General features: G+C 43.5%; 1 protein-coding gene across 3 annotated transcripts; it reads right to left on the bottom strand.

Moving 5' to 3' along the window:
• On the bottom strand, nucleotides 1–22,263 carry TMEM19 (transmembrane protein 19). 3 transcript variants are annotated; one of them, XM_072146719.1, is made up of 7 exons: nucleotides 22,119–22,263; nucleotides 8,346–8,496; nucleotides 6,807–6,920; nucleotides 5,973–6,110; nucleotides 5,143–5,397; nucleotides 3,739–3,948; nucleotides 1–1,894 (listed from the first exon to the last, which is right to left on the bottom strand). In XM_072146719.1, exons 2-7 carry the CDS (start codon nucleotides 8,473–8,475, stop codon nucleotides 1,731–1,733), a joined length of 1,011 nt encoding a protein of 336 aa, XP_072002820.1. In that variant the 5' UTR covers nucleotides 8,476–8,496; nucleotides 22,119–22,263; the 3' UTR covers nucleotides 1–1,730. The 3 variants fall into 3 exon arrangements, with proteins under 3 accessions (XP_072002820.1, XP_072002819.1, XP_072002821.1); XM_072146718.1 differs by having other exon boundaries at nucleotides 21,991–22,235; XM_072146720.1 differs by lacking the exon at nucleotides 22,119–22,263 and adding an exon at nucleotides 21,183–21,890.
• Between the last annotated feature and the right edge of the window lie 4,450 nt (nucleotides 22,264–26,713).

The following is a 26,713-nucleotide window of genomic DNA, read 5'->3' as shown; positions in this document are numbered from 1 at the left end:
TAAAATAAAATCAAGTTTATTTAAGAAAAAAAAATTAAAATTGTTAAATCCTTAAAAAAAAAAAAAATCCTTAAATTTATCAATACATTTATTAAACATAGAAACAAAACAATTACACCAAAGACTCAAAGCTGACTTCTCTTCAGTCCAAGAACTTGATAGCAAAGCAATTAGACCTGTGTTCCTTTTTGGATTTATTTTCTTCCTTCATTCCTGTATAGCAAATAGTAAAGGCAACAGCCATTGTAAGCCTTAAGCTCTTTACCTAAATATGTGACACAAAACGTTATATTAAAGTATGATAACAAGTCCAGAGCTCCAACTTGGGTAATCTCCAGCACAGAAATCAGAACCCACATATTTGTGTTGTGGCCGCTCTGTTAGAAATGTTCTGGGTTTTTATTGTGCATATAAACATTAGAGGAACCAGTAAAATCCTGTGCCTTTTCCATCACAGCAGCTTATATAAGAGTCTTCTATGATTAATTAGAAATTCTTTATTAGTCCAACCAAAGTTAAAGTATATCCTTGCAAAGAAACACAGCTGAAGTATGAATTGGTTTACAGCACTAAAGACATACAGTTCTGGCCTGTGCAAGATTTTTGTATCTACTCACCCATTTGTTCCTTTATTCTTAGTATGTGGGCAATTGTACAGACATTGCATACATCCCAAAATAAAACCCCTCCTCAAATTTACCTGAATCTATGGCAGGCAAACATACCCTTACCTGGGGGTGTAAGGATGTATGGAAAGATCAGACTCCTCCTGTCTGGTTTTACTGCTCCCTGAGAATATCTTATCTCATGTACCTTTTTGTCGTGTCTACTGGAGTATCATGCATTTTGGTCAAGGTCATTATTATGTGGCACCCTGTTTATGAGCAGACCATGATATATTAGCTCTCAGAATAATACCATGGACAGCTTGAGCAGGCATCTTTATATCTCTGTTTAGTGACTGTGGAGTACTGCAGCACAGCTTCCATTTAAGTGATTTAGTGTTTCAAATATTATTCGGATTGACTAACTATGCACAAGTGAGTGCGCAGAGAGCCTGTGCCTGATAAATGCAGTTAGTGTGGTCTAAAGGGAGTCTAGGCAAATCCAAACTGCACAGTGTTCGCCATCAGTCCTGGATATCTGTAACCATACCCTTCTGTTTGTTAAAACGGGTCTGAAATGGATTTATATTCCATTATTACTTCTCCAGGTGCACTGAACCACTCCAAAGCCCATCCCCTCCATGTGACTGCTGTTGTATTCAAATAGAAGCCCTATTCACAGTCCTGCTGCTACTAATAAATTATGTGCAGACTGTGTGCAGTTTTGCAAAGTCAAAACTAATAGCATGCCCTTTTTAACACACACAAAAAAATTGGTCCACTTAACACATCAAAATTAACAAAAAGCTACTAAACACAGTTAGAGTAGCTAAGTGATCAGAAAAGCTGACGTGTAGTTATATCCCATTATCTTTAAAAGCAATCATTTAGTTCACAATCTAAAACTTTAAAAGAAATCACCCTTGAGTGTTACACCAAAGGAGTCAGGCTAGCTTTTCAGTCGGTGAAGGTCGACCATTTCTACTGTCTCCGCTAGTAACTAATATTCAGTGTTCACTAGTATTATGTTCTCTAAACGAGATAAAAGTGATATCAAATACATTCTGCCCTTGTAAATACCATGCGGTATATAACATGTGTGTGCACTTGCCATTGTGCAATAATTTAAGTTCTCGGCCAAAAACTCCAAGCAGCTCCAGGTAACAAAATGGCTATGAGGATTGATGAAAAGAGGTTCACAGCATTGTTGTCCAGTATTGGCTTTCCAGAGATCAATATTGCTCCACTTGTTGGATGGTTAACGATCTTGCCAGTCTTTTCATCCAAACCTACAAAATCATAATTGTTAATAAACCTTAAGCACCAAGTATCATTTTCACCACCAATATCACCAGGACATTAATAAGCTGTTGATATCCTTTGGTGGCCATCTTGAACATAACTCCACCTATAAGCCCACAAGAATCATTTTGTGAATCATTAAAACAAACTAAGCTTCATTTTGTGATTAATAACATTGAGTTTTGTTGCATTTATTTATAGCATTATGGGTTTTTGTTTCAAATGTTCAGCTCCTAGTGCCGATAAATGGGGTGACAGGTCCTCTTTAAATCGGAATAACAAATGTAGTATCGTTGGCATTGTACCAACCAAAAGAATAAAGAAGAGGTGTCATTTGAAGCACACAGTGAAAGCCATACATATGAAACCGAAGAAAATGGTTCTTCTAGCTAGAATATCAAGTGCATGGAATATTAAAATACTAGGAAGAACAATTTGTCCTGCAAATCACAAGACCTCATACAACTTTGGGGAAATTAAAACATTACGGCTTTTGGAGGGTGATAAGGAAAAACCTGCCCCCACCCCACCCCCAAAAAAGGTGGTAACGGATTATAAAAAAAAAAAAAAAAAGAAAGGTAGGGATAAGAAGTACACAGGATCAGACGTCTTTAATAAAAGGTACATTATGTTTTTTTATTCATTATCTGCCCTACTTATTTATATTAGTTTGATTAAAGTGTGACTAAAATTTTAACCCAATAAAATAATCTAGGACATGAATAATATAGAAAAGGGGTTAAAATCTACCCAGGGTAAACAACTAAAATATTCAGAACACAGGAATGGTAGTTTCTATTGTAGCAACACATTCTAGTTGCATACTACTGATAATATATATTAACACACATGTATACTGTATGCATGTCTATTCCGGTATAAAACGATTAGACCCATTTGTGTCTTAGAGGGGTTGTCTGAGACTTTAAAAAAAAAAAAAAAAAATTTGGCCGGGAGGGACTGCTTTAAAAAAATAAACATGTACTAACCTCCCGGTGCCCTCTGGGTGTCCCGTGTGACTGTCGCTTCGGTTCATGCCCAATGTAAACAAACATGGCCGCCAAAGCAGCATTACATTCAGCTTCCGGACAGTTGAGGTGGCCGGCCACACCCACTCATGCAATGCTGTGAATAGCAACATGTGGGACGGATGGGTGTCGGGTCTGGACAGAAGCTGAATGCAGCACTGCTTCCGCGGCCATATTTGTTTAAATGGGCCACAGACCAGAGCAACAGCAGCTCGGGACACCCGGAGGGCAACGTAAGGCAAGTACATGTTTATTTGTTTAAGAAGCCATCTTTGGTTTTTTTGGAAAGTCTTGGACAACCCCTTTAATGACGTATCCTATAATATGCCCCATTACTTTCCTAGAGCAGTAACATATATTACAGTATTTTTCGGACTATAAGGCGCACCATCAATAAAATGCCTGCTAAAACGTCTATGTTCATATATAAGGCGCACCTGATTATAAGGATGAATGACCAGCAGGTGGCAGACCTGTGCACAGTTCAAGGCAGCTTTGGTCTGTAAGTACGGTTCATATAAAAGTCCGAAAAATACGGTATTTTATCCACCTAGCTGAAAGGGCTTGCCTTGATGCAGAATGAGTTGTACTTCAATGGAGTGTAAGGGGTCGCTTTTTTTTTTTCTTCTAAAGAATAGTTTGACATTTTCTGGGATACCACCTGTGTTGCTTAAGGGCGGGAATGTTTCCTACAAGCCACTTTTTTTTTTTTTTTTTAAACAATGGAAGCCACAAAGATGTGAACAGAGCCATATCAGCCGAAGTACAATTTGCACTTTATAAATGGCTAATTCAAAACTTACCAGTGTACTGCATTATTGCTCCAAGATAAGAGTCAAGTATGGAGCCCAGTAATCCAGCCATTGCCCCATATAAAATTATCGGCCACTGTGGAGCAGCAATTTCCAAGTCATTCACAAAAATAAGCTGAGAGATGAAATATGCTATGCCGACACATAAGCCACCAAAGAGACTTGCAAACAGTCCTATGAGTGTGACGCCTCCATTTGTGCCTAAGGGAAAAAGAAATGTATGTAAAATAACTGTGTTCGAAGCATAGCTGACATGAAGTCCCCCAATGGATTAGGAAATTGTATTATCAGCACTTCCAACATATAGATCTATGACCAGAATCCCACTCTACAGGCCTTTATTATGGTGGACACTTTTAGTCAAGGCAGGTGCAGATGTGGAAGAAGTATTCCACTTCAGATTTAATAGTAAATTCCTGTTTCTGCAGTTTTTTACCATGTATTTCATCCTTTTGCATTTCAATGGTAAAATATTTGACCATGATGTACTGCTTCTCTTCAAAGCAGAAGGGAAGTAGGCAATGCTTTAAAGTTTCCTTTTTAAATGGAACCCATCACCACATTTTTCACAAATACAGCTAGTGACAGGTTCCCATAGAGCCCTAGTAACTAACTGACACCTTTCTTTTAGCCAAAAATGATTCCCCTGCGATTCCCATATTTTCAACTTTATAGTTCTACCTGGTATCTGAGCATAGCTACAGCGAGTCCAGGTGGGCGTGGCCTCCTTGGGCTGAATCCAGCAGCTCCTCTCCATCCTATCTCTGTATGCAGCTGTAATGTCATGTGACCAGGGTGACATCATCGCAGGTCCTATAGCTTTTGCAGCATTGGAAAACTGTACACCACACATGTATCTCATCTAAGCGCAGCATATTGTATCATATGAAATCACAGCAGCCTGCATGGAGAGGAGTAGAAGTCCATGGAGGCTGCTGTGATTATTTTATGTGGTCAGATATGACCATAGGGTATAGTTTGCTATAGTAGCTTAAGGACCTTAGATGATGTCACCCTGGTCACATGACATTAGGTCACGCCCCCTAGACTCGCTCCAAAGATGCATAGATGCCAGACAAGATTATAACTCTGATTTTATGGGGATCTGAGGGAAACTATTTTTAGCTAAAAGCAGGGCGTCAGATAGTTACTAGGGCTCTATAGGAACCTGTCACTACCTGTATTTGTGAAAAACGTGGTGACAGGTTCCCTTTAAAGGGGTTGTCCACAGTTCGCATACAAAACCGTGCACATTTTGCTTCGGTACTGCAGCTCAGTTGTATCATATTGAATAAAGCAAAGTCACAACAACATATTACACATGGTAGGGTCTGGCAAAGTTTTTTGAAGAAAAACAGTAAGGGAATATTACATACACAACCATGTCATTCTTACCTACAGGGACCTTCTCCCAAGTGGTTATCAATCGAGGAGTACTTTTGCTAAGGACTGGAGCAATCTCTGAAGCCCAGGTATCACCGGCTGAGCATGCAAGTGCTCCAAGAAGTGATAGACACATCCATGAAGCAGTGTACTCCTTAGAGAAGTCAATGGGTATCTCTCCAGGACCATTTTCCACCATGTAGAGCAAAGCCAACTCTGCTGGTACACCCCCATTACAAAACACTTGAACCCAATTTCTCTGTCCACCTGAAATAAAATATCAATCATAGAAATAATCCTCTTTCACATGATTTATTTACTTTTAAGCAGTAGCCATGTATGGAGATTTTAACCCCATGCACATGTCCTTATACATAAGCACTTAAATACATTCGATAACCACACTCCAATATTTGGGAACTTGCTGACCATACACATCTTTTGTAGAATGGCCACTATGAATATGTAATAGGCTAGGCTGTAATTCTTGAAGAGAACCTATTACTTGGTTTTATTCCACCAAAGTACTAGTCCCCTCGGAGTATGAAATGTCCTTTCTAAATCTCACTTGTTTACCTAGAAGAAAAATTCTCTTACAAAGTCAGGCAAATATGACTTTTCTCATGAAATAAGTCAAGTTTATTGGTTGCAGGGTGAGTGGCATTTCAGAAACCCCTAATGGTTCTATTTATCTAAAAACATGCCTTTTGTATAATATTTAAGGAGAAGACTCTCGTCTTTCAGATCCCATTATGCTTATGGTTCTAGGGGCTACAGGACTGGATAGCAGTTAAAAAATAGGCAGGGACTATGAAATGACTTTATATACACCTTAATGTTACCTTCTTTGTATTCAGAGTCAAATTTCTTCTTCATCTCTCCTTTCCATTTTGTAAGTTTTGAGGATGTAAAGAAGAACATAAGAAGAGCGGAGAAGAAACTGTAGTTTGCGACTGTCAGGAGAAAACCAACCAGCAGCCCTAAACAAGAAAAAACCCCACGCTGAATTTTAGTATCCATGCACTGCATTTAGCGCTAATCTATAACATAACAACTATAACATATGTACCCATATACTACAACTAGCATTGCAGTATATGTTAGAATTGATCAAACCACTAAAAATATAGTAAAACTTTTTTTTTAGTAAATAAAAATTGATCAAAAGGTTTTACAGTCCCCAAAATGATAGCAACTCATCTCATTCCACAAACAAATGACATCTTACACATCTCTGCACACTGAAGATTGGCTTCAGAAAATGTTGAAATTAATTTGTTTTGTAAAAAAGATAAAATTTTTAAACCTACAAAAACAATAAAAACTACATATAAATTTGGCATCTCTGATTGTACTGACCCCCCCCCCCCCCCCCCCAAAAAAAGGAGAGGTGTAATTTGGACAGTACAGTGAAAGCCATAAAAACAGGACCCAAAAGAAAAGGGCGCATAGGTTATTTTTATATCAATTTCACTGCATTTGGAATGCGTTTCCAGCTTCCCAGTACACGCCATGGAATATTAATTGTCAAAGGGGTTATTAATATCCTAAACTCATTACAAGAATAGAAACTGTCAAACAGAATCGTTACAGAGCAAAATATGAAAATATTATTAAAATAAAAACACAAAAATAAATCCATCTCTATCTGGAGACAGACAATGCTAAATACATACCTCCCAGCGCACCAGTGCTGTCTAAACTCTTCTTCTTTAAGCCATTGGATACAATAATAATTGGAATTACTACAGAAATTAGCCAACGCCAAGGAGATATGGGCCGGAGCGTGCCTAGTGAAAAGAAATAGATTTCCATGTATTACTACTGCGGTTTGTAGCGACAATTAATAAAAAATCTGTGAAATCTACAGATTTCTATCCATTACATACAAATGGAAGTGTATCTACAAAAGCACCATCTTACCTTACAATCAGGTGCTTGAAAATAATATATTCATTTAGTGCTTTTCAAAGCCAATAAACATATCAAGGCATTAGACCCAATCAAAGGGAACCTGTTACCAGGGAGGAGCTGTACAGGAGCATAAAGGTGGGGGCTAAGATCTGAGGAATGAGTAACACAGACAAGTCACATATTGTAACCTGTCTTTAGTGAAAATGAGGTCCCTGGTGACAGGTTCCCTTTAAGGATATTCAAAATATACATTTGGGACAGAAATCTGCGGTTAAGTCTTACATTTCCGCAGTGGAAGGATACTTTAGGAATATATCAATGTTATAATGCAAGAAAACTGTAGTACATGTGGCACATTTGTTAGCACATGGGAGTTGCATGCCTAAAATGCACTCATTTATCATTTACCATTTGCCACTGGAGATCAAGGCAGGCTGAGGATGCCCGGCTAACAGATTTAATAGAAAACTGGAGCACCAGACTCAAGTAATTTGCCAATATTATGAATAAGAGTCTAGTCAGAGTTTCTGTATAATTCTGCATCTCTATCAAGTGGAGTAATAGATTAAAGGAAACCTACCACTTAAAAGTGGTAGTTCTTACACACAGATACATGGCACCAGCTCAGGATGAGCTCAGGATGAGCTGGTGCCGGAACATATGTTCATTAGTAGAATAAAGCCAGTATCAAAGATTTATAAGTTATATTAACATTCATCTCGGTGCACCAAGGTCACAGCCACGCGTGTGCCGGATTCTGAAGTGCTGGAGAGCCGGTGAAGTCACCGAGCTATCCGGCACACTCGTGCATGCGCAATTTAGCACGGACTGTTTCCAGCTCACGCTGAGCTGGTGCCATGTATCTGTGTGTAAGAACTACCACTTTTAAGTGGTAGGTTTCCTTTAAAACTGGTATAATACGTGGCAGCTTTTAGAAACCCCCAAATTGAATTTCAATACGGCTAATGAATATATCCTTAGGGCGGATTCACACATTTAGTGTGTTGTTTTGGCTCCACAGCAAATGAAGAACTCTGTGCATCATATCTTAATATGATCCACAGAGTTCTGTCCTCGGCAGTGTGGTCAGTCCTAGACGTGGCACTTTTCGTGTTCTATCATCATGGACTGATCATTGACAGTGTGAATCCACCCTAAAACATAATTAAAGAAACAGCCAAAATAAGAAGACTGCTGCAGGATGTGTGGAACCATAGCGGTAGTGTAGTAAAGAAAATAAAGACAAAAATAAGTATAAATGAGGAAATAAACATTTAAGTTGGAAACGATGCCCCTCTTACCATAATATGTACTGGCAGTGATTGATATGATCCAGAAAGACAACGATATGCAAAGGATCATACACAGAATGACAATATTCATCATCATGTTGGCATATTCCTTATAAACGTCGTCCTGAATAAATAGCATTACTGAAGCTCAGGAAATTTCCTAAACAGAAAGAAAAAACATATTAATCCTTAGCATAATGGAAAATATAGCAGATCTGGAATTACTACGCGTAACCTGAATATTGAATATAGGAAAGGATCTTCTACATCATTAAGACTGGTACCACTTCAGCACACCCCAAAATTATAAAATTAGATGGACTCACTTGGGAGAGAAATCCAACGCTGCAACACCAGCAAAACGGACATGAAGTACTTATATAAAGTGGCTTAGCTTCTGCATAGCTCTGGAACTACTTGTATATAACACATCTCCAAGTCACACTACTGCACGCTTGTTGCATCGCATGAATAGAAAATGGCATGTCATTTGGAGAATGCAGGTTAAAGAGCACAGCAATGCTGGAAAATTAAGGAGGGGAAAAAAAACTGAAAATAGGGGAATTTAGGCTCAATTCACACTGAGGTCAAGTTCCAGTTCGTTAATGCAGGATAAAATCTTATAGAAAAGGAGCAGTTAACAGATTGTACATAGTGTCCTATGTCCTGCCAGCATGGTATAGAGCAGATTGTACATCATGTTCTATGTCCTGACAGCATGGTATAGAGCAGATTGTACATAGTGTCCTATGTCCTGACAGCATGGTATAGAGCAGGAGGAGCTGAGCAAATAGGACACTATGTACATTCTGCTTAGCTCCTCCTGCTCTATACCATGCGGTCAGGACATAGAACACAATGTACAATCTGCTGACCGCATTCTAGAGTTGGAGGAAAAGAATTATTATAACTTATATAATTTATATCATTGCTCATTCAGGGTCTATAAACAGTTATATAGTCATGGGGATGGTCCTAACAGCCGTACTTGTATCAGTCCTATCCATGATTGAGCACCCAGTCCTTTTTATGTAAACAATGCAAATCTCCGGGTGCTGGTTACCCATTACATGTGTTTCCATAGAAACACATATGCAGTAAGACTGGGCCTACACACTTTCATTGTGTTGTCTTGACGCAACACAAAGTGTCCAGCGTTAGGTCAGTGACACGTGGCACTTTTGGTCCGTTTTTTTTTGCATTGTGTTTTTGCATCCTTGTAAAACACATCAGTTTTGCATATTGGCTCTAAATGAAACCTACCACCACGGATCTACCTAGCAAGGTAGATCCAGTGGCAGATTTCTCTAATGTAGAGTTGTATAACCCTTTCAGGGCCAATTCTTTAGTGACCCATAACTTTTATAAATTTTAATGCCCCTAATATGTGAATTTATTTAAGAGGCTGGGGCGCGGAGTATCCGGAGCCAAGGCCCCTTCTACACTCGTGAGTGTGATACAATGAACTTGCAACGCATGCTGCTCGGATTGCAGGGCCCGAACACTGTAAACCAGAACTGAACTGATATACTGAGTTCATTTCCGCTTTGAAGCATTTGGGCCGTGCAATCCGAGCAGCATGCGTTGCGAGTTCATTGTATCACACTCACGAGTGTAGAAGGGGCCTAATGCGTTCCATCTACCAATACATCTTCAGCACGCAGCTACGAGGAGCTGCACACACTCGTCCACGAGAGCTACTAGGCATGCGCAGAACCCAGGCTTTAAAATTTATAAAAGTTTTGGGCCACTAAACAATTATCCCTAAAAGGGGTTATAATACTATTCATTAGAGGAATAATAGGTAGATCCGTGGCAGTAGGTTTCCTTTAAATGGGTTTGTGTATAAAGCGTCCTGACTTTGCGTTTTCTCCCTTGCGGTTTTTGTGTCTCCGTTTTTAAGGTGAGTTTTCATTGCACTTTTCAAAGCGGTTGCGGTTTTGTAAAACACATGTGTTTGTGGTTTGTGTTTTGAAACACATGCGATTACAGGACAAGATCACTGCGATTTACACATTTCAAAAGACACGGCTGCACGCAATCAACGGACATCAAGCGTTTTCAATGCGTTCAAAATCTCAACAAAATCACCATGTGTGTCACAGGCCTTAGGCTACATTCACACTATTGTGTGTCCACCGTACCATAGCACGACGGGCACGCATCAGTGCCGGAGAGAGGAGGAGGGAGTGAGCACGATTCAACCCCGCCCCTCTCCATATAGAAACATGCGGCACCATACCGCTCCCATACGGCGCTGTGCGCCCATTGCCGCCTATGGGGGACATATCCAACGTATGTGTGCCCCCCCAATACGGCTGTGTGAATGCAGCCTAAGGGTGCGTTCACAGCTTGCGGTTTTTGGATGCATTTTGAAACGGAAGTGTTTTTACATGTTAGCATGAGTTTGGCTGGCTTGAAAGCGGTCTCATTATTGTTGGTAGTGTAAGTAGCTGCTTACACTTCAGCAATGAAAAAGCGAGAATTAGACTCACCGGTAATTCGTTTTCCATCTAGTCCACCATGACGGCCCACCTGGAGGATTACCCCTTGACCTCTGCAGGGACAGGAAGAAGAGAGGTTAAATGTCCCTCCCCCTGCATCCCTCGCCAGTGTTCTACCAAATAATCACACCAAGGAAGGATGCAAGAGGTTTTATTAGCATGTTACTCCACATACAATGAAAAAACCAGATAATCACGTTTTGTAAGGGTTGGGAAAAAATTCCAGGCCGTCATGGTGGACTAGATGGAAAACGAATTACCGGTGAGTCTAATTCTCGCTTTCCATGACGTCCCCCATGACGGCCCACCTGGAGATATACCAGATAACAAAAGGAATTTTTTAGGGAGGGACTACTGTTTGCAGAACTTTTCTACCAAATGACAGGTCCTTGGTAGAATGTAAGTCCAGTCTGTAATGTTTCGCAAAGGTTGTGGAACTGGACCAGGTTGCGGCTTTACAGATTTGGTCCAGGGAAGCTCCTGCCCGCTCTGCCCAGGAAGTGGCTACTGCCCTGGTAGAATGGGCCTTAAGATTTGTAGGAGCTTCTAAGTTTTGGATAGAATAACAGTCCCGGATAGTCTGTCTAATCCAGCGGGCGATGGTGATCTTTGATGCTTTTCTTCCTCTGTTCTTGCCCTGGAACTGAAGAAACAAGTTTGAGTCTTTCCGCCAGTTATTAGTTGTTTCGAGATAGTGTAACACTATTCTTCTCACGTCTAAAGTATGCCATTTAGCTTCTCCCGAGGTTTTTGGTTTTTGGCAAAAGGAGGGGAGAATAATTTCCTGGCTACGATGGAAATCTGTAGTTACTTTGGGCAGGAAATTTGGATCAAGCATCAGGGATATTCTATCATCCGTAATTTTAAGGTAAGGTTCATTAATGGAGAGTGCCTGGATTTCTCCTAACCTTCTAGCAGTTGTTATAGCAACAAGAAAGGCAGTTTTAAGGGTGATATTTTTTATGTTAGCGTCCTCTAGAGGCTCGAAGGGCCCCTGTATAAGGCCATTCAGGACTATTGATAAGTCCCAGGGAGGAGTCCTGACAGGACATTTAGGACTTAGTCTAGAGGATGCTCTAAGGAATCGTCTTACCCACCTATGGTCAGCCAGAGAGACGTCAAAGAAAACGCTGAGGGCTGAGACTTGGACCTTTAGTGTGCTGGTCCTTAGGCCTTTGGTCAGTCCTGCTTGAAGAAACTCCAATATCTGCTGTATGTTAGGAGAGGACAGATTAGGAATTTCAGGATGGCAAAAGGATACAAATCTTTTCCAAATTTTGTGGTAGATTGCTGAAGTAACTGGCTTCCTACTTGCCTGTAATGTTGCAATGACTTCTTCTGAGAGACCTTTAGCTTTCAGCATTTGTTTCTCAGGATCCAGGCTGATAGATGGAGTGATTCTGGATTTGGATGATGAACGGACCCCTGGTATAGGAGATCCTTCCTTAGAGGGAGAATAACTGGTTCTTCCAGGGCCAAGTTCTTCAGTGCTGGAAACCAACTTCTTTTTGGCCAGAAGGGTACTATCAGGATGATTCTGAGATCTTCTTGTCTTATTTTTTGTACTGTTCTTGAGATCAGAGGAAGTGGAGGGAAGGCATAGGCCAGTCTTGAGTGCCAACTGTGGCAGAAGGCGTCTAGAAGATAGTCTGGGGTATTCTTCTGTAGGGAGAAGTAATGGTCTGCTTTTTTGTTTTCTCTGGTGGCAAATAGATCTATTTGTGGTACTCCCCATTTCTGGGTTAACTGGAAGAAGATTTCCTTGTTTAGGCACCACTCGTGGGGATCCAGAGTGTATCGGCTTAGGAAATCTGCCTCTTTGTTTTCTGACCCCTTTAGATGGGTTGCCGTCAGAGACAGGACATTTTCTTCCGCCCAGAGAAAGATCTTCCTTGATATTTTTTGGAGAGATGCTGATTGTGTGCCCCCCTGGCGTCTGAGATAGGCGACTGTGGTCGTGTTGTCCGATAATATTTTTAGGTTTTTTCCTTGTACTTGATCCGAGCAGGCCTTCAGGGTTTCCCAGACTGCCTTCAGTTCTTTGTAATTTGATGATCTGCTTATCTCTGACTGGGACCACTGACCTTGAATCAGTTTCCCCGGAAGTTTCGCTCCCCAACCTGTCTTGCTTGCATCTGTTAGGATTGATGTTATTGGCCAATTGTTCCATTTTAGGCCCTTGGAGAGGTTTTCCACTGTCTTCCACCAATTTAGTGAACTTTTTACCCATAAGGGAATGTTGGTTTTTCTTTCCAGGTGGTTTAGATTTTTGTCCCAGGACGAGAGAATCCAAATCTGAAGATCTCTTGTGTGACTTTGAGCCCAGGGGACAGCAGCTATACAGGATGTGAGAAGGCCCAGGAGTTTCATAGCTTCCCGGATTGAGCACTTCTGTTTGGTTTGGAACAGAGATACCTGTAGGGTGAGATTTTTGATCTTCTCTTCTGGGAGAATTGAGTGTTGATGTACTGAGTCCAACAATATTCCCAGAAATTTTTGCTTGGTACTTGGCTGGAGGTTTGATTTTTCGAAATTTATAATCCAACCTAGGCTTTTTAGGATTGCCAATGTCATGTCTCTCTGGGATAACAAGGTTTCTTCTGAGCCTGAGACTAGGAGGAGATCGTCCAAGTAAGGAATCAGTAGTATGTTTCTTTGTCTCAGAACTGCTACCACCTCTGCCATAATTTTTGTGAATAGTCTGGGAGCTGAGGAGATCCCGAATGGTAGAGCTCTGAATTGGAAGTGTCTTACCTGGTTTTCCGGGGACCGGATGGCAAATCTCAGGAATTTTTGAGAGATGGGATGGATTGGGACGTGGTAATACGCGTCTTTTAAGTCTATGGTGCAAAGAGCTGCCCCTTTGGGGATCAATGGTGTTGTGGATTTTAGGGACTCCATCTTGAATCTTCTGTATTTGATATGGGTATTCAGACTCTTTAAGTTTATGATCATCCTGTAGGCTCCATTCGGTTTCTGAACTAAGAAGAGGGGGGAGTAGAACCCTTTCCTTTGATGGTGGGGAGGTACAGGAGAAATGACATTTTTGAGTAATAGGGATTGAACCTCTTCCCACATGAGCAGAAGCATTTGTTGAGAAGATGTCTTTGTTGTTACAAATGTTTGAGGGGGAGGGGTATTCAATTCGATCTTGTAGCCATCGCGTATGACTTGTAGAATCCAGGCATTCTTTATGCTTTGCTCCCACTGAGAGGGGAAAAGAGCTAGTCTTCCCCCCACCCTGGCGTCATTGCTTTCTGGCAGGGTTGGGTTGGGTATTCTGGAAGGAACTGTAACCTCTACCTCTACCTCCTTTGGTATAGCTCCATCTGCCTTGTTTTCCTTTCCCACGATAGGATGGAACTTTGTCGCGGGAATCACGAAAGGAATGCCTTTTCTGTCTAGGTTCTGGAAAGCCTTTTTTCCTATCTGCAGCTTTCTCCAGGATCGTGTCCAGTTCCGGACCAAATAGGAATTCGCCGGAAAAGGGTATGCCACATAGGTTAGATTTAGAACGGAAGTCACCCGACCACTGCTTGAGCCAGAGGGCTCTGCGGGCAACGTTAGAGAGTGCTCCTTCTTTGGCGGAAAACCTGACGCATTCCCCTGATGCATCTGCAATGAAGGTAGTTGCTAGTTTTAGCAGTGGCAAAGACTCCAGAAGCTTCTCTCTCGAGGTTCCGCCAATAATTTGGTTCTCTAACCCATTTAGCCAGCAGGTCATTGTCCTGGCGATAGATGTGGTTGCGACATTTGCCTTCAGATTTAGCATTGCCGATTCCCAGGTCTTTTTTAAGACGCTGTCAGATTTGCGATCCATGGGGTCTTTAAGTTGGGTCGCATCCTCAAAGGGGAGATCGGTCTTCTTAACCATCTTGGTAATCTGGATATCCACCTTTGGGATTGAATTCCAGTATTTTGACTTCTCCTCGTCGAATACGAGTCTGTTCCTGAAATCCCTGGTCACTGATAGCCGTTTCTCTGGATCTTTCCACTCTTCCCGGATAAGGTCTTCTAGTACATTATTAACTGGGAATACCCTCTTCTTTTTTGCTCTTAAGCAACCAAAGAGTTCGTCCTGTACAGACTTAATCTCCACAGGATCTTCAATGTTTAGTGTTTCTCGGACTGCCTTTAGTAAGGTGTCCAAGTTGTCCATAGAAAAAAGGAATCTGGTGTCGTTTTTTTGTTCTTGGCTATCTAACTGTTCTTCCTCGCCTCCTTGGTAGGAACAGGAAGCCCTGTCTGGGTCAGAATCCATCTCCTCCGGATTTGGTTCAGAGGGTTTGAACCTTTTAGGAGGAATTCCTTCAGAAAAGAGGGATGCAACTGTGTTTTTTACTTCGGATTTGAACATGGATCTCATCTCGTCCATGAAGGACGCTTTTTCTTCCCGCATTATGCTGTCAAGGCAGTCTCTGCATAGCGGTTTTTTATAGGATTCTGGAAGTTTATTAAAACACATATTGCATCTGCGAGATGGAAGGCTTTTAGTCTTAGACTTGTCTTCCTTCTTTTCCTCTTTTTTATCCTCTTTCTTCTCTTTGTCTTTTCTCTCCTACATGTGAGAAGAAGACAAGAGGAAGCATAGGGGATGTATATATATATATACAGGGCCCCCCCTCCACGAACCACCCTCCAGACCCCTTACTTACAGATATCTGAGGAAGGGGAACTGGGTCCATGCTTGCCTGTGGACAGGGGAGGAGGTAGAGGTGTAAGTGGAGGTGTAAGTGGAGCGGTGGTACAGATAAATGATCAGCCATCGTGTGTTTCACTAACCTGTCTGTGACACACTTAGATCTGCAATAAATCACCTGCGGATATCTCAGAAGCAAGAGAAGGTCTCTAGTAGACTCTCTGCCTTTTAAACTCACCGCTCCACGCTCCTGACTCCCGAACGCCAATGACGAGCGTCACTTCCGGTGCGCGCGGACCGGAAGTCGTCATCCGGCCAGTGGAACGCAAAACCGGAAGTCGTCATCACAAAACCGGAAGTCGTCATCGGAGGCCGGTGGAACGCAGCTGCGCCTCACCATCGGGAGCCGGAACATGTGGTGCTGCCGTGGATCAACGCAGGACCGCAGGGATCACACCAATACCTCCCCATTTAGATGTCAGCCAGGAAGGAGATCGATCGAGGCCAGGAGAGGAGAGGATCTTAGTACCAGGTACCGCGCCTCATAAAGGCGTCCCCCTCCACTCCCACCCCCCTAAGGAGATGAGAAGGAGAGAGACCCTCTCTTCCCCCTGCCTGTGTAGGGACAGGAAGAACACTGGCGAGGGATGCAGGGGGAGGGACATTTAACCTCTCTTCTTCCTGTCCCTGCAGAGGTCAAGGGGTAATCCTCCAGGTGGGCCGTCATGGGGGACGTCATGGAAAAAAATGATTTTCAAGCTGCCAAACGCAAAGTAATATGTAAAAACGGATGCGTTTCAAAACGCATCAAAAAAAATAACCGGCTAGGAAAACAGCAGAAGACTGAACTGGCACATAGGACATGTAATACACATGACTTAGAGGGTCAATGACACCTCTGACAAAATCCTTTCTGATACCAAGGTACTGTCCCTTCACCCCTCCCAAACACCAGATAAAGCAGACATGGCACCCTTTATCCTAGATGAAGGATTCTGTGTACGCAGTCATTACACAAGTCTCTATCCATATAGGGGCTCACATTATAAGGTTCCTCCTACAATTCACTACATCGCAGCTTAAAAAAGTACCAGCTACGCCAATTTGGGACCATACGGATGCGATCACGCGTCAGCGTTTGACTCAGTTAACTGAAGCGTATCTCCTACCTAGGTGCGGTCATAACGGGTGCTAGCGTGGCATTTGCAAACACAATGCAATCGGCCAGTTGCAGGACTTGGAAATGCATGTGATCAGACAACGTGGGACGCAGGGTGCTAGTTACCGATCATATGCATTCGGGCTCTACTACCACAGGCTCCCCACACACCAACATGTACATTTCACAGGGTGCAAATAATGGACCTATGAGTTTTGGGTGTGTGTGAGCTTCTCTCTGCAGAAATGACACAAACTCGGGCAGGAATAGGACCTGCCTTGGGCATCGGGCTCATACACTGGGCTGTGAGCATGTGCTGGCTTCCATGGATATAAATGAGGTCATGGATACAGCAGGTAGCACATGTGGTGTTCAGCAGGTAGGTACTGCATACCTCCCAACTTTTGTGGAGGAGAAAGAGGGACAAAATGGCGGCGCGCGAAGCGCGCCGCGGCGAATTTTTTTACCCACAGAAGCCACACCCTAGCCACGCCCCCTAACCACACCCCCTGCCCACGTCACTGCTCATACCTTCAACGCATCCACTGGCACCAATGTATATTTATGTATATAATTGGGGGGCATATTCCACTCCCCCTAGACAACGAGCATGTCCCCCCCCCAGACAACGAGCATGCCCTCCTAGACAACGAGCATGTCCTCCCCTAGACAACGAACATGCCCCCCCCAGACAACGAGCATGCCCCCCCCCAGACAACGAGCATGTCCTCCCCTAGACAACGAGCATGTCCTCCCCTAGACAACGAGCATGTCCCCCCCTAGACAACGAGCATGTCCCCCCCAGACAACGGGCATGTCCGCCCCCAGACAACGAGCATGCCCCCCCTAGACAACGAGCATGTCCCCCCCAGACAACGAGCATGCCCCCCCTAGACAACGAGCATGCCCCCCCTAGACAACGAGCATGTCCCCCCCCTAGACAACGAGCATGTACCCCCACCTAGACAACGAGAATGTACCCCCACCTAGACAACGACCATGTCCCCCCCTAGACAACGAGCATGTCCCCCCCCCCTAGACAACGAGCATGTCCTCCCCTGTGGCTGCGTGCCCTTTTTGTGTGTTTGTGTTATTTTTGTCTTCCAGGACCGTGCCTGCTGTGGACTGCTTCGGATTCAAAGGATTACGTCGATGACCGACATTTCTAACAAATAAAATGGTCAACGAGGGTGTGTCTGCGTTTTTTGTCAAATAAAATTTTCTGAAAACGGTGTGATTATTTATTTTTTTGCGACACTCTTCATAGTTTGCCATAGTAGTGGTGCCGGCTAGGTGACGGTGCTCATTACTAAGGGCTGGCCTTAGTGTTTGCCTTAATTTTTTTGGCAAATTCACACTAACGCCCATACCATTACCCCGGTACCCACCGCCACCAGGGGTGCCGGGAAGAGCTGGGTACAAACCAGTACCTGACCGTCTATAGATGGTCAGGTAGTGGGGCGGCTGCAGGCTGTTATTGTTGCGCTGGGATAGCCCCCTAACAGTGGCCTATCCCAGCTCAGTAATGGCAGGCTGCTGCTGCTTTTTTGTATCTGGCTGATTTGAAAAATAGGGGCACCCCATGCCGTTTTTTCTTCAAATTTTTGACAAAAATATGCGTGGGGTTCCCCCTTTAAAGGGGGCTCCCAGGCTGTTTCCCCCATTTTTACAAAAAAATGGGGTGAAAAACGGCATGGGGTGCCCCCTATTGTTCAAATCAGCCTGATACAATAAAGCAGCAGCAGCCGCCATTACTGAGCTGGGATAGGCCACTGTTAGGGGGCTATTCCAGCGCAACAATAACAGCCTGCAGCCGCCCCACTACCTGACCATCTATAGACGGTCAGGTACTGGTTTGTACCTGGCTCTTCCCGGCACCCCTGGTGGCGGTGGGTACCGGGGTAATGGTATGGGCGTTAGTGTGAATTTGCCAAAAAAATTAAGGCAAACACTAAGGCCAGCCCTTAGTAATGAGCACCGTCACCTAGCCGGCACCACTACTATGGCAAACTATGAAGAGTGTCGCAAAAAAATAAATAATCACACCGTTTTCAGAAAATTTTATTGAACAAAAAACGCAGACACACCCTCGTTGACCATTTTATTTGTTAGAAATGTCGGTCATCGACGTAATCCTTCGAATCCGAAGCAGTCCACAGCAGGCACGGTCCTGGAAGACAAAAATAACACAAACACACAAAAAAGGGCACGCAGCCACAGGGGAGGACATGCTCGTTGACTAGGGGTCAGGGGTAGACATGCTCGTTGTCTAGGGGGGGGGGGGAATGCTCGTTGTCTAGGGGGGGGGGGAATGCTCGTTGTCTAGGGGGGGGGACATGCTCGTTGTCTAGGAGTCGGGGGGAGACATGCTCGTTGTCTAGGGGGGGGGGAAATGCTCGTTGTCTGGGGGGGGGGCATGCTCGTTGTCTAGGGGGGGGGCACATGCTCGTTGTCCAGGGGGGGAGAAATGCTCGTTGTCTAGGGGGGGAAATGCTTGTTGTCTAGGGGGGGGGACATGCTTGTTGTCTAGGGGGGGGGGGAGACATGCTCGTTGTCGCAGTAAAGGGGAGGGGTCCTATGGAGCGCAGTAAAGGGGAGGGGTCCTATGGAGCGCAGTAAAGGGGAGGGGTCCTATGGAGCGCAGTAAAGGGGAGGGGTCCTATGGAGCGCAGTAAAGGGGAGGGGTCCTATGGAGCGCAGTAAAGGGGAGGGGTCCTATGGAGCGCAGTAAAGGGGAGGGGTCCTATGGAGCGCAGTAAAGGGGAGGGGTCCTATGGAGCGCAGTAAAGGGGAGGGGTCCTATGGAGCGCAGTAAAGGGGAGGGGTCCTATGGAGCGCAGTAAAGGGGAGGGGTCCTATGGAGCGCGCAGTGAAAGCCATAAAAACCACATTTGATATTTTCCTTCCCGCTTCCCAGTACAGGGCCTGGAATATTTAATACTGTCACTAGGAAGTATAATTTGTTACGCAGAAACAGGCCGCACACAGCTCTGTACATGGAAAAATAAAAAAGTTATTGATTTTTGAAAGTGGGGAGTGAAATATGGAAACGCAAAAATCGTTCCGTCAGAGTAATGGAGCAGACGGCCGTGTATGACCATTCTGCTCCATTACTGTCATAGAGCGATGACATAGACCTTATGTGGACCCCAATAGACCCCTCGTTTTCATGATCTATGGGGGTCACATCACTGAAACCCCCACACATCAGCAGGTTAAGCCCTGTCCTATGGATAGGGCCTAACTTGTATTTGTGGGAAAACCCCTTTAACCCCTTAACGCTCTGCGCTGTAGCTCTACGGCGCAGAGAGTATAAGGAGTGTATGAAGAGGGCTCACGGGCTGAGTCCTCTTCATACAAGGTGGGGGGTTTTGCATGTTGCAGAAAACCCCCACCGCTAATAACCGCGATCGGTCATTGTCGCCGGCAAAGTCTTTTTTACGATCGCTGTGCCCCCGAACGTCATCGGGGGGCGGCGATCGTTTGCCGTGGTAGCCTCGGGTCTTCTTTTGACATGAGGCTACATGGCTTCTGCAGATTCGTTACAATGAGCCAAAAGTATTGCTGTATATGGTAGGAGCGATCTGACCATCTAGGGTTAATGTACCCTAGAGGGTCTAAGAAATAGTGGAAATAAAAAAGAAAAAAAAAGTTTTAAAAATAAAAAAAATGTATAAAATATTAAAAATTCTAATCACCCCCCTTTCCCTAGAACTGATATAAAACATAATAAACAGTAAAAATCACAATATTAGGTATCGCCGCGTCCCAAAATGCCCGATCTATCAAAATATAAAAACGGTTACGGGCGGCGGTGACCTCCGAGGCGGGAAATGGCGCCCAAATGTCCGAAATGCGACTTTTACACCTTTTTACATCACATAAAAAATGAAATTAAAAATGATCAAAATGTCGCACAGACCTCAAAATGGTAGCAATGAAAACGTCGGCTCATTTCGCCAACAATGACACCTCACACATCTCCGTGCGCCAAAGTATGAAAAAGTTATTAGCGTCAGAAGATGGCAAAATTTTTTTTTGCACACATTCGTTTAATTTTTGAAAATGTATTAAAACACAATAAAACCTATAAATCCGGTATCACCGCGATCGCACCGAACCAAAGAATAAAGCTGAGGTGTTATTTTGAGTGCACAGTCAAAGTCGAAAAAACTGAGCCCACAAGAACGTGACACGTGCGGTTTTTTAAAAAAAAATTTCCACATTTGGAATTTTTTGCAGCTTCGCAGTACACGGCATGTTAAAATAAATAACATTACGGGAAAGTAAAATTTGTTACGCACAAAATAAGCCCTCACACAGGTCTGTACACGGAAACATGAAAAAGTTATGAATTTTTGAAGTTGGAGAGCGAGAAATGAGAGAAAAACCCTGCGTCCTTAAGGGGTTAAGGGATTAAGTATATGGTACAATAAAAGCAGAATAGAAGGGCACTGGGGGAATTAGGGATGGGGGCAGGGGGTCTATGGAGGAAAGTTAAGTGTTTAACCCTTTAGCTGCTGCCTGCAGTCCCTGTAGAGTACCTGTTATCACACTGCAGCAGCTGCACACACTCGGCTCTGCTTCATCAGACGAACTTCAGTGAAGAGCAGGAGGAGGTGGGGGCAGGGAGCCATTGATGTAGCAGTACTGGAGAGTTCCTGCCTGCACGGAGGATGATCCCCTGGGGCTGCTGTGCAGGGGCAGTGCAGAGAACATGACACTCTGCACTGCTCCATCCATCCATCCATCCATGTGCCTGCAAGTGGCAGCTTGAGGACAGGGAGGGCTCTGCCTCCCAGGGGAGGGGATGGGGGGAGGTGCCGGCTCTGCAGCAGACAGCCCGGGAGCTGGAGAGGAGGAGGACGCTGCACCCCGCCCCCTGGCTTCTCTGTATCCTGAGCAGGACGGGGGCGGGACTCGGGGGGGCGGGACTCGGGGGCGGGACAAGACGGAAAAATCCGTGAAAACGCAAAAAAAACGGGACTTTCACTTAACGATCCGTGCAGGCGGGACAAGGGTTAAAAAACGGGACTGTCCCGCCCAAAACGGGACGGTTGGGAGGTATGGGTACTGAATGGGGTGTGTTACCCCCCCAGAAGTATACTAATCTGTCAGAACTCCTAGGATTCATGCACAATGACTACTATGGATCTCTTCCCTGCCGCACTTGTGGTACTGCTCCATAACCTGGATATGAAATATCCGCAGATAGACATAATAACATCTGAGTCATCAAACTGCAGCAGGATGCGGAATTATTAATCCGCGTATAAAAAACCTTCTCAGTGACATTCTCCCGCTATTAGTATGGGGCTAGAGAAGCCTGTACCGGGGACCGCTCTCACTAACCGGACGTAGTGTGCCGCTCCCTCCTGCACCGGCTCCCCGCTTCTGGCCGCCATCTCTGCTCCTCGCCCGGGCTTTAACGCTGCCACACACACACAGCCCGCGGGACACACGCTTCCACTGCCGCTCACCAGGCGGACGGAACACTTCCGGGGACCTAGCGGACGGAGCGGGCGGGACACTTCCGTTTTGTGCGGAGGAGCTGGCCGCGGGGACATGACTGTAGCGGGGATGGAGGAGAGCATTATACCGTCCTCCTCACTAGGGCTATCTGCCTGGATGGTGCTGCATGTGTCTGATGACAACCGCACAGACCGAGCATGGCGTGATAGACCTCATAAAATACTGCACCACCATACATACAGACATTCAGGGAATCCTCAAAACAAAGCATGATAAACTCAGAGATCCAGGCCCTGTAGCTTCTTATATTTGTTATCCATGGTCTCCTTCCTTACTCAAATCAACCCCTAGCCCCTCTGTGATGTGGATTTACAGGCTGTTACACTGTCTCACCTGACCCCCTGCTCCCTCAGCACTAAGAAAACAGCAGGAAGTGTTCAGCACATGGTAACTGTAATGTATATGTTTGTATTTAGTAGTGTGTCAGGCTTCTGGAAAGGTCTAGCTCAGATATGTAATTTGATAGCTTCTTCCACTACAACCTCTGTAATCGCTTGGTGGGGAATTAAATTGTTTTGTATTGTTCTGTTTTGTCTTTAACCCCTTAAGGACGCAGGGTATTTTCGCTAATTTCTCGCTCTCCATCTTCAAAAATCCATAACTTTTTCATTTTTCCGTGTACAGAGCTGTGTGAGGGCTTATTTTGTGCGTAACAAATTTTACTTTCCCATGATGTTATTTATTATTCCATGTCATGTAGTGGGAAGCCGCAAAAAATTCCAAATGTGGAAAAATTGAAAAAAAATGCATGTGCGTCACGTTCTTGTGGGCTCAGTCTTTACGACTTTCCCTCTGCGCTCCAAATAACACCTCTACTTTATTCTTTGGATCGCGGTGATACCAAATTTATACAGGTTTTATTGCGTTTTAATACATTTTCAAAAGTTAATTAATTTTTGCGAAATGAGCCGACGTTCTCATTGCTACCGTTTTGAGGACTGTGCGACATTTTGATCATTTTTTATTACATTTTTTATGTCATCTAAAAAGGTGCAAAAGTCGCGTTTCGGACATTTGAGCGGAATTTGCTGTTCCGGAGGTCACCGCCGTCAATAACCGTTTTTATATTTTGATAGATCGGGCATTTTGGGACGCGGCGATACCTAATGTGTCTGTGATTTTTACTATTTATTATATTTTCTATCAGTTCTAGGGAAAGGGGGGTGATTTGAACTTTTAATATTTTATTATTTTTTTACATTTTTTAAACTTTTTTTTCTTTTTTTCCCCACTATTTCTTAGACCCTCTGGGGTACATTAACCCTAGAGGGTCTGATCGCTCCTGCCATATACTGCAATACTACTGTATCGCAGTATATGGCATTTCTGCTCACTATACATTACAATGAGCCACAGGCTCATTGTAATGCATGTGCAGAAGCCATGTGTCCTCGGGTCAAACGAAGACCCGAGGCTACCATGGCAACCGATCGCCGCCCCCCCCGATGACGTTCGGGGGAGCGGCGATCGGAGGTAAGATGGCGGCGCCCATGCACCGCCAAATTTAAAGTGCCGCCGGCGACTTTGCCGGCGGCAAAGAAAAGGTTAACACCCACGGTCGGTGCAAGCATATATCCGTCACGGAGCGTGAAGGGGTTAATACAAATACATTTGATTTAAAGAAAGCAGGTGCTCACTGCACAAGTGCTGAGGAAGCATGGGGAGAGGGAGCCAGTGTAACTACCTGTAAAGCCAGATCACAGGCAGCCCCTTAGGTAAACCCTCAGGCGAATTAGCATAATCATAAAAGGAGGCTATGGATAACAAATATAAGATGATTAGCACAGTCACAGTGCCTGGAAATATGAGGAAGTGCCCCTGGGTTATCGTCTTGGTTTTGATGGTAGATTTACTATAACCCCTTCATGACTAAGCCATTTTAGAGCTTTAGGATCAAGCCTGATTTTTTAAGTCATTGTAGAAGGTTATACCTTTGTAATGCTTTAACATATCCAGTTTATTTTGAAATATTTTTCTTGTCACGCATCGTACTTCAAATTAATATAAACATTTTGATGATATCTATTGTGTTATGAAAAAACTGAAATTTGGCAAAAATGTCTATAAATTATTCATTTTTATAGTTCTAATTTTTTTTGCTTTTTAGTCAGATATATATTTCAGTCATGGCACCCAATTAACTTCATAACAAACATTTCCTAAATGTCTGCTTTATATCGGCGTGGCGTTTATGCATCCTTGCTTTTTATCTAGGCTGTTAGGAGGTTCAGAATTTTGGGTGCAATTTTTCTCAAAATTGCCAAAAGCCATATTTAGAGGCACCTGCTCAGGTTTAAGTGAGAGGCCTAAATAACAGTAAAACCCCATACATTTTATGTCATTTTAGAAACTATCACAAAAAATGCCTAGAAAAAGCCTCACTAGGACCCATTGGTCAAAAGAAGAATAAGTATTAAAACTACTATCTTTATTGATATATATTTTAAGAAAAAATAATATGGGCAACACTACAAAGGAGTATTTAAAAATCTACAGTCAGTAGAGCCAAAGGAGTGAGATTTAGTTGTTGGCACCCCTGAGGACGCCACTAAGGTGGTGAAACATGTCGGGGGGGGGGGGGGTCGTTGTAGTGTTCTCGCTTTTTTATTTAGCAGTCAGAGAGCCATGTGAATTATAGTCGGATTAGAAGTAGTGGCAAAAATATGTGAGAGACAAAGAATGGGAAGTGAGTGGTGTGCTGGTGCGATCAACCCAGATATAGACAAGGGTGACTAATTACCTCTACTGGATGGACACATACATAGTATCATCTGACCAATAGATACGATTGCGAAAGGATACTCAGTATCAATCAAAAGAATCATAGGCGATAACCCACTACTGACATCTAGTGTCCTAAATATAAAGTGTCCCTCGTCCAGCTAAGACTGAATGGAGATTTTGATCTAACATAAACACCACACCACTTTGTCGCCAATTAGGTGTATACAAATAAAACACCAGTGCTACACACAACACTCTGGCCACAAATACATATTATAATCCAACAACTAAATCTCACTCCTTTGGCTCTACTGACTGTAGATTTTTAAATACTCCTTTGTAGTGTTGCCCATACTAATTTTTCTTAAAATATATACCAATAAAGATAGTTGTTTTAATACTTATTCTTCTTTTGACCAATGGGTCCTAGTGAGGCCGTTTCTAGGCTTTTTTTGTGATAATTTGTCTAAGCTGAATGAGGACTCAGTCAGACATTGACCACTACCTAGCTTCTATTTTAGAAACTACACCCCTCAATGTATTTAAAGGGGTTTTACCATGAAAGTAAAATTCCCCCTAGTAATGTTAACACAGTCAGAATAATTTTTGACCCCATACTTTACAATATTACTTTATTTTATTAATTTGTTGCTGTTTTACCTCCTATCACTCAGTGATGGTCAGTGTGAAATTCCAGATCGTGGGAGTCTCTAAGCAGACACATTATGATCCATCTAATTCTCTGAGCTGAAAATGTGGTTAGATTATCAGGGTACTAGGTTTATATACACTTTTATTTAGCTTCTGAACATTCACTAGTATCTGACACATAGAAAGAGGTGAGACAGATCAGAGATGAGATCCATTAGATACCTATTGCAGACAATGACAAAGTCAGCTCTCCTTCATCTCTGTTATTCCACAACACACTAGATCTGCTGTGCTTTCCTCCCCAGTTAAAGAACTTATCTGTCTGTAGCTTTACACTCCTTATGCTGCTGTCAGCAGGAACTCGGTGTCTGTGTATCTGTGTGAGCTCCATCCTGGAATGCAGGGGGGAGGGTCTAGAGGCAGTGAGAGGGAAAGAAAAGCAGCCCCATGGCCCTCAGACAGAAAACCAAGATTGCTGCCAACCCTAAAATTAGAAGATACTGGGTCGAGAACCAGGGGCATCTGAAATTGTGTACATTTAAAGTTTTTTTTTTGTAAGGGGTACACAATGCCACTAGAACAGTGTTTTACACAATTTTTAAAGTATATCAACATAAAACCTTTATCTTGAAAAAATTCATAATTAAAGAACAGCAATGACTGTAGCTCAGACAAAGATTAAAATTTTCTGTGTATACTCGAGTATTAGCACAAAAAATGTGCTATATACTAGGGACTGGCTATATACTGGGGGCATGAGCTGGCTATATACTAGGGGCTAGCTGGTTATATACTGGGGCTGACTGCCTACATACTAGGGGACATAGGCTGGATGGCTATATGCTGGGAGCATAGGCTGGTTGGTTACATACTGAGGGCATGGACTGGCTGGCTATATACTGTGGGGCATAGGCTGGGTATATACTGGGGGCCATGGACTGGCTGGCTATATACTGGGGGCATAGGTTGGCTGTATAATAGAAACTGGCTATATACTGGGGACATGGGCTGTCTGGCTATATACTAGGGGCTGTCTGGCTATATACTGGTTCAAAGAATATATTCCAATCGCACTCCCTTATGGTGTCCAAGGTGCACAGGATTGGAATCTGACTCCAGAGTATATTATGCAATAAATCCTGGCACACAACTAGTTTTGATGCAACAA

Source organism: Engystomops pustulosus, chromosome 4 (genome assembly GCF_040894005.1).
Source record: "Engystomops pustulosus chromosome 4, aEngPut4.maternal, whole genome shotgun sequence".
In the NCBI taxonomy this organism is placed as follows: domain Eukaryota; kingdom Metazoa; phylum Chordata; class Amphibia; order Anura; family Leptodactylidae; genus Engystomops; species Engystomops pustulosus.
Note: the sequence above shows the minus strand (reverse complement) of the source record. Positions and strands in the feature narration are given on the sequence as shown.

Bases quoted from the DNA above. Each gene is read 5' to 3' on its own strand.
- TMEM19 (XM_072146719.1), bottom strand. From the start codon at position 8,475: ATGCTATTTATTCAGGACGACGTTTATAAGGAATATGCCAACATGATG. The intron at 5,398-5,972 runs GTAACATTAAGG...ATTTTATTTCAG, and splicing joins TGACTCTGAATACAAAGAAG to GTGGACAGAGAAATTGGGTT. The intron at 1,895-3,738 runs GTAAGTTTTGAA...ATGATTTTGTAG, and splicing joins AGCAATAATGCAGTACACTG to GTTTGGATGAAAAGACTGGC.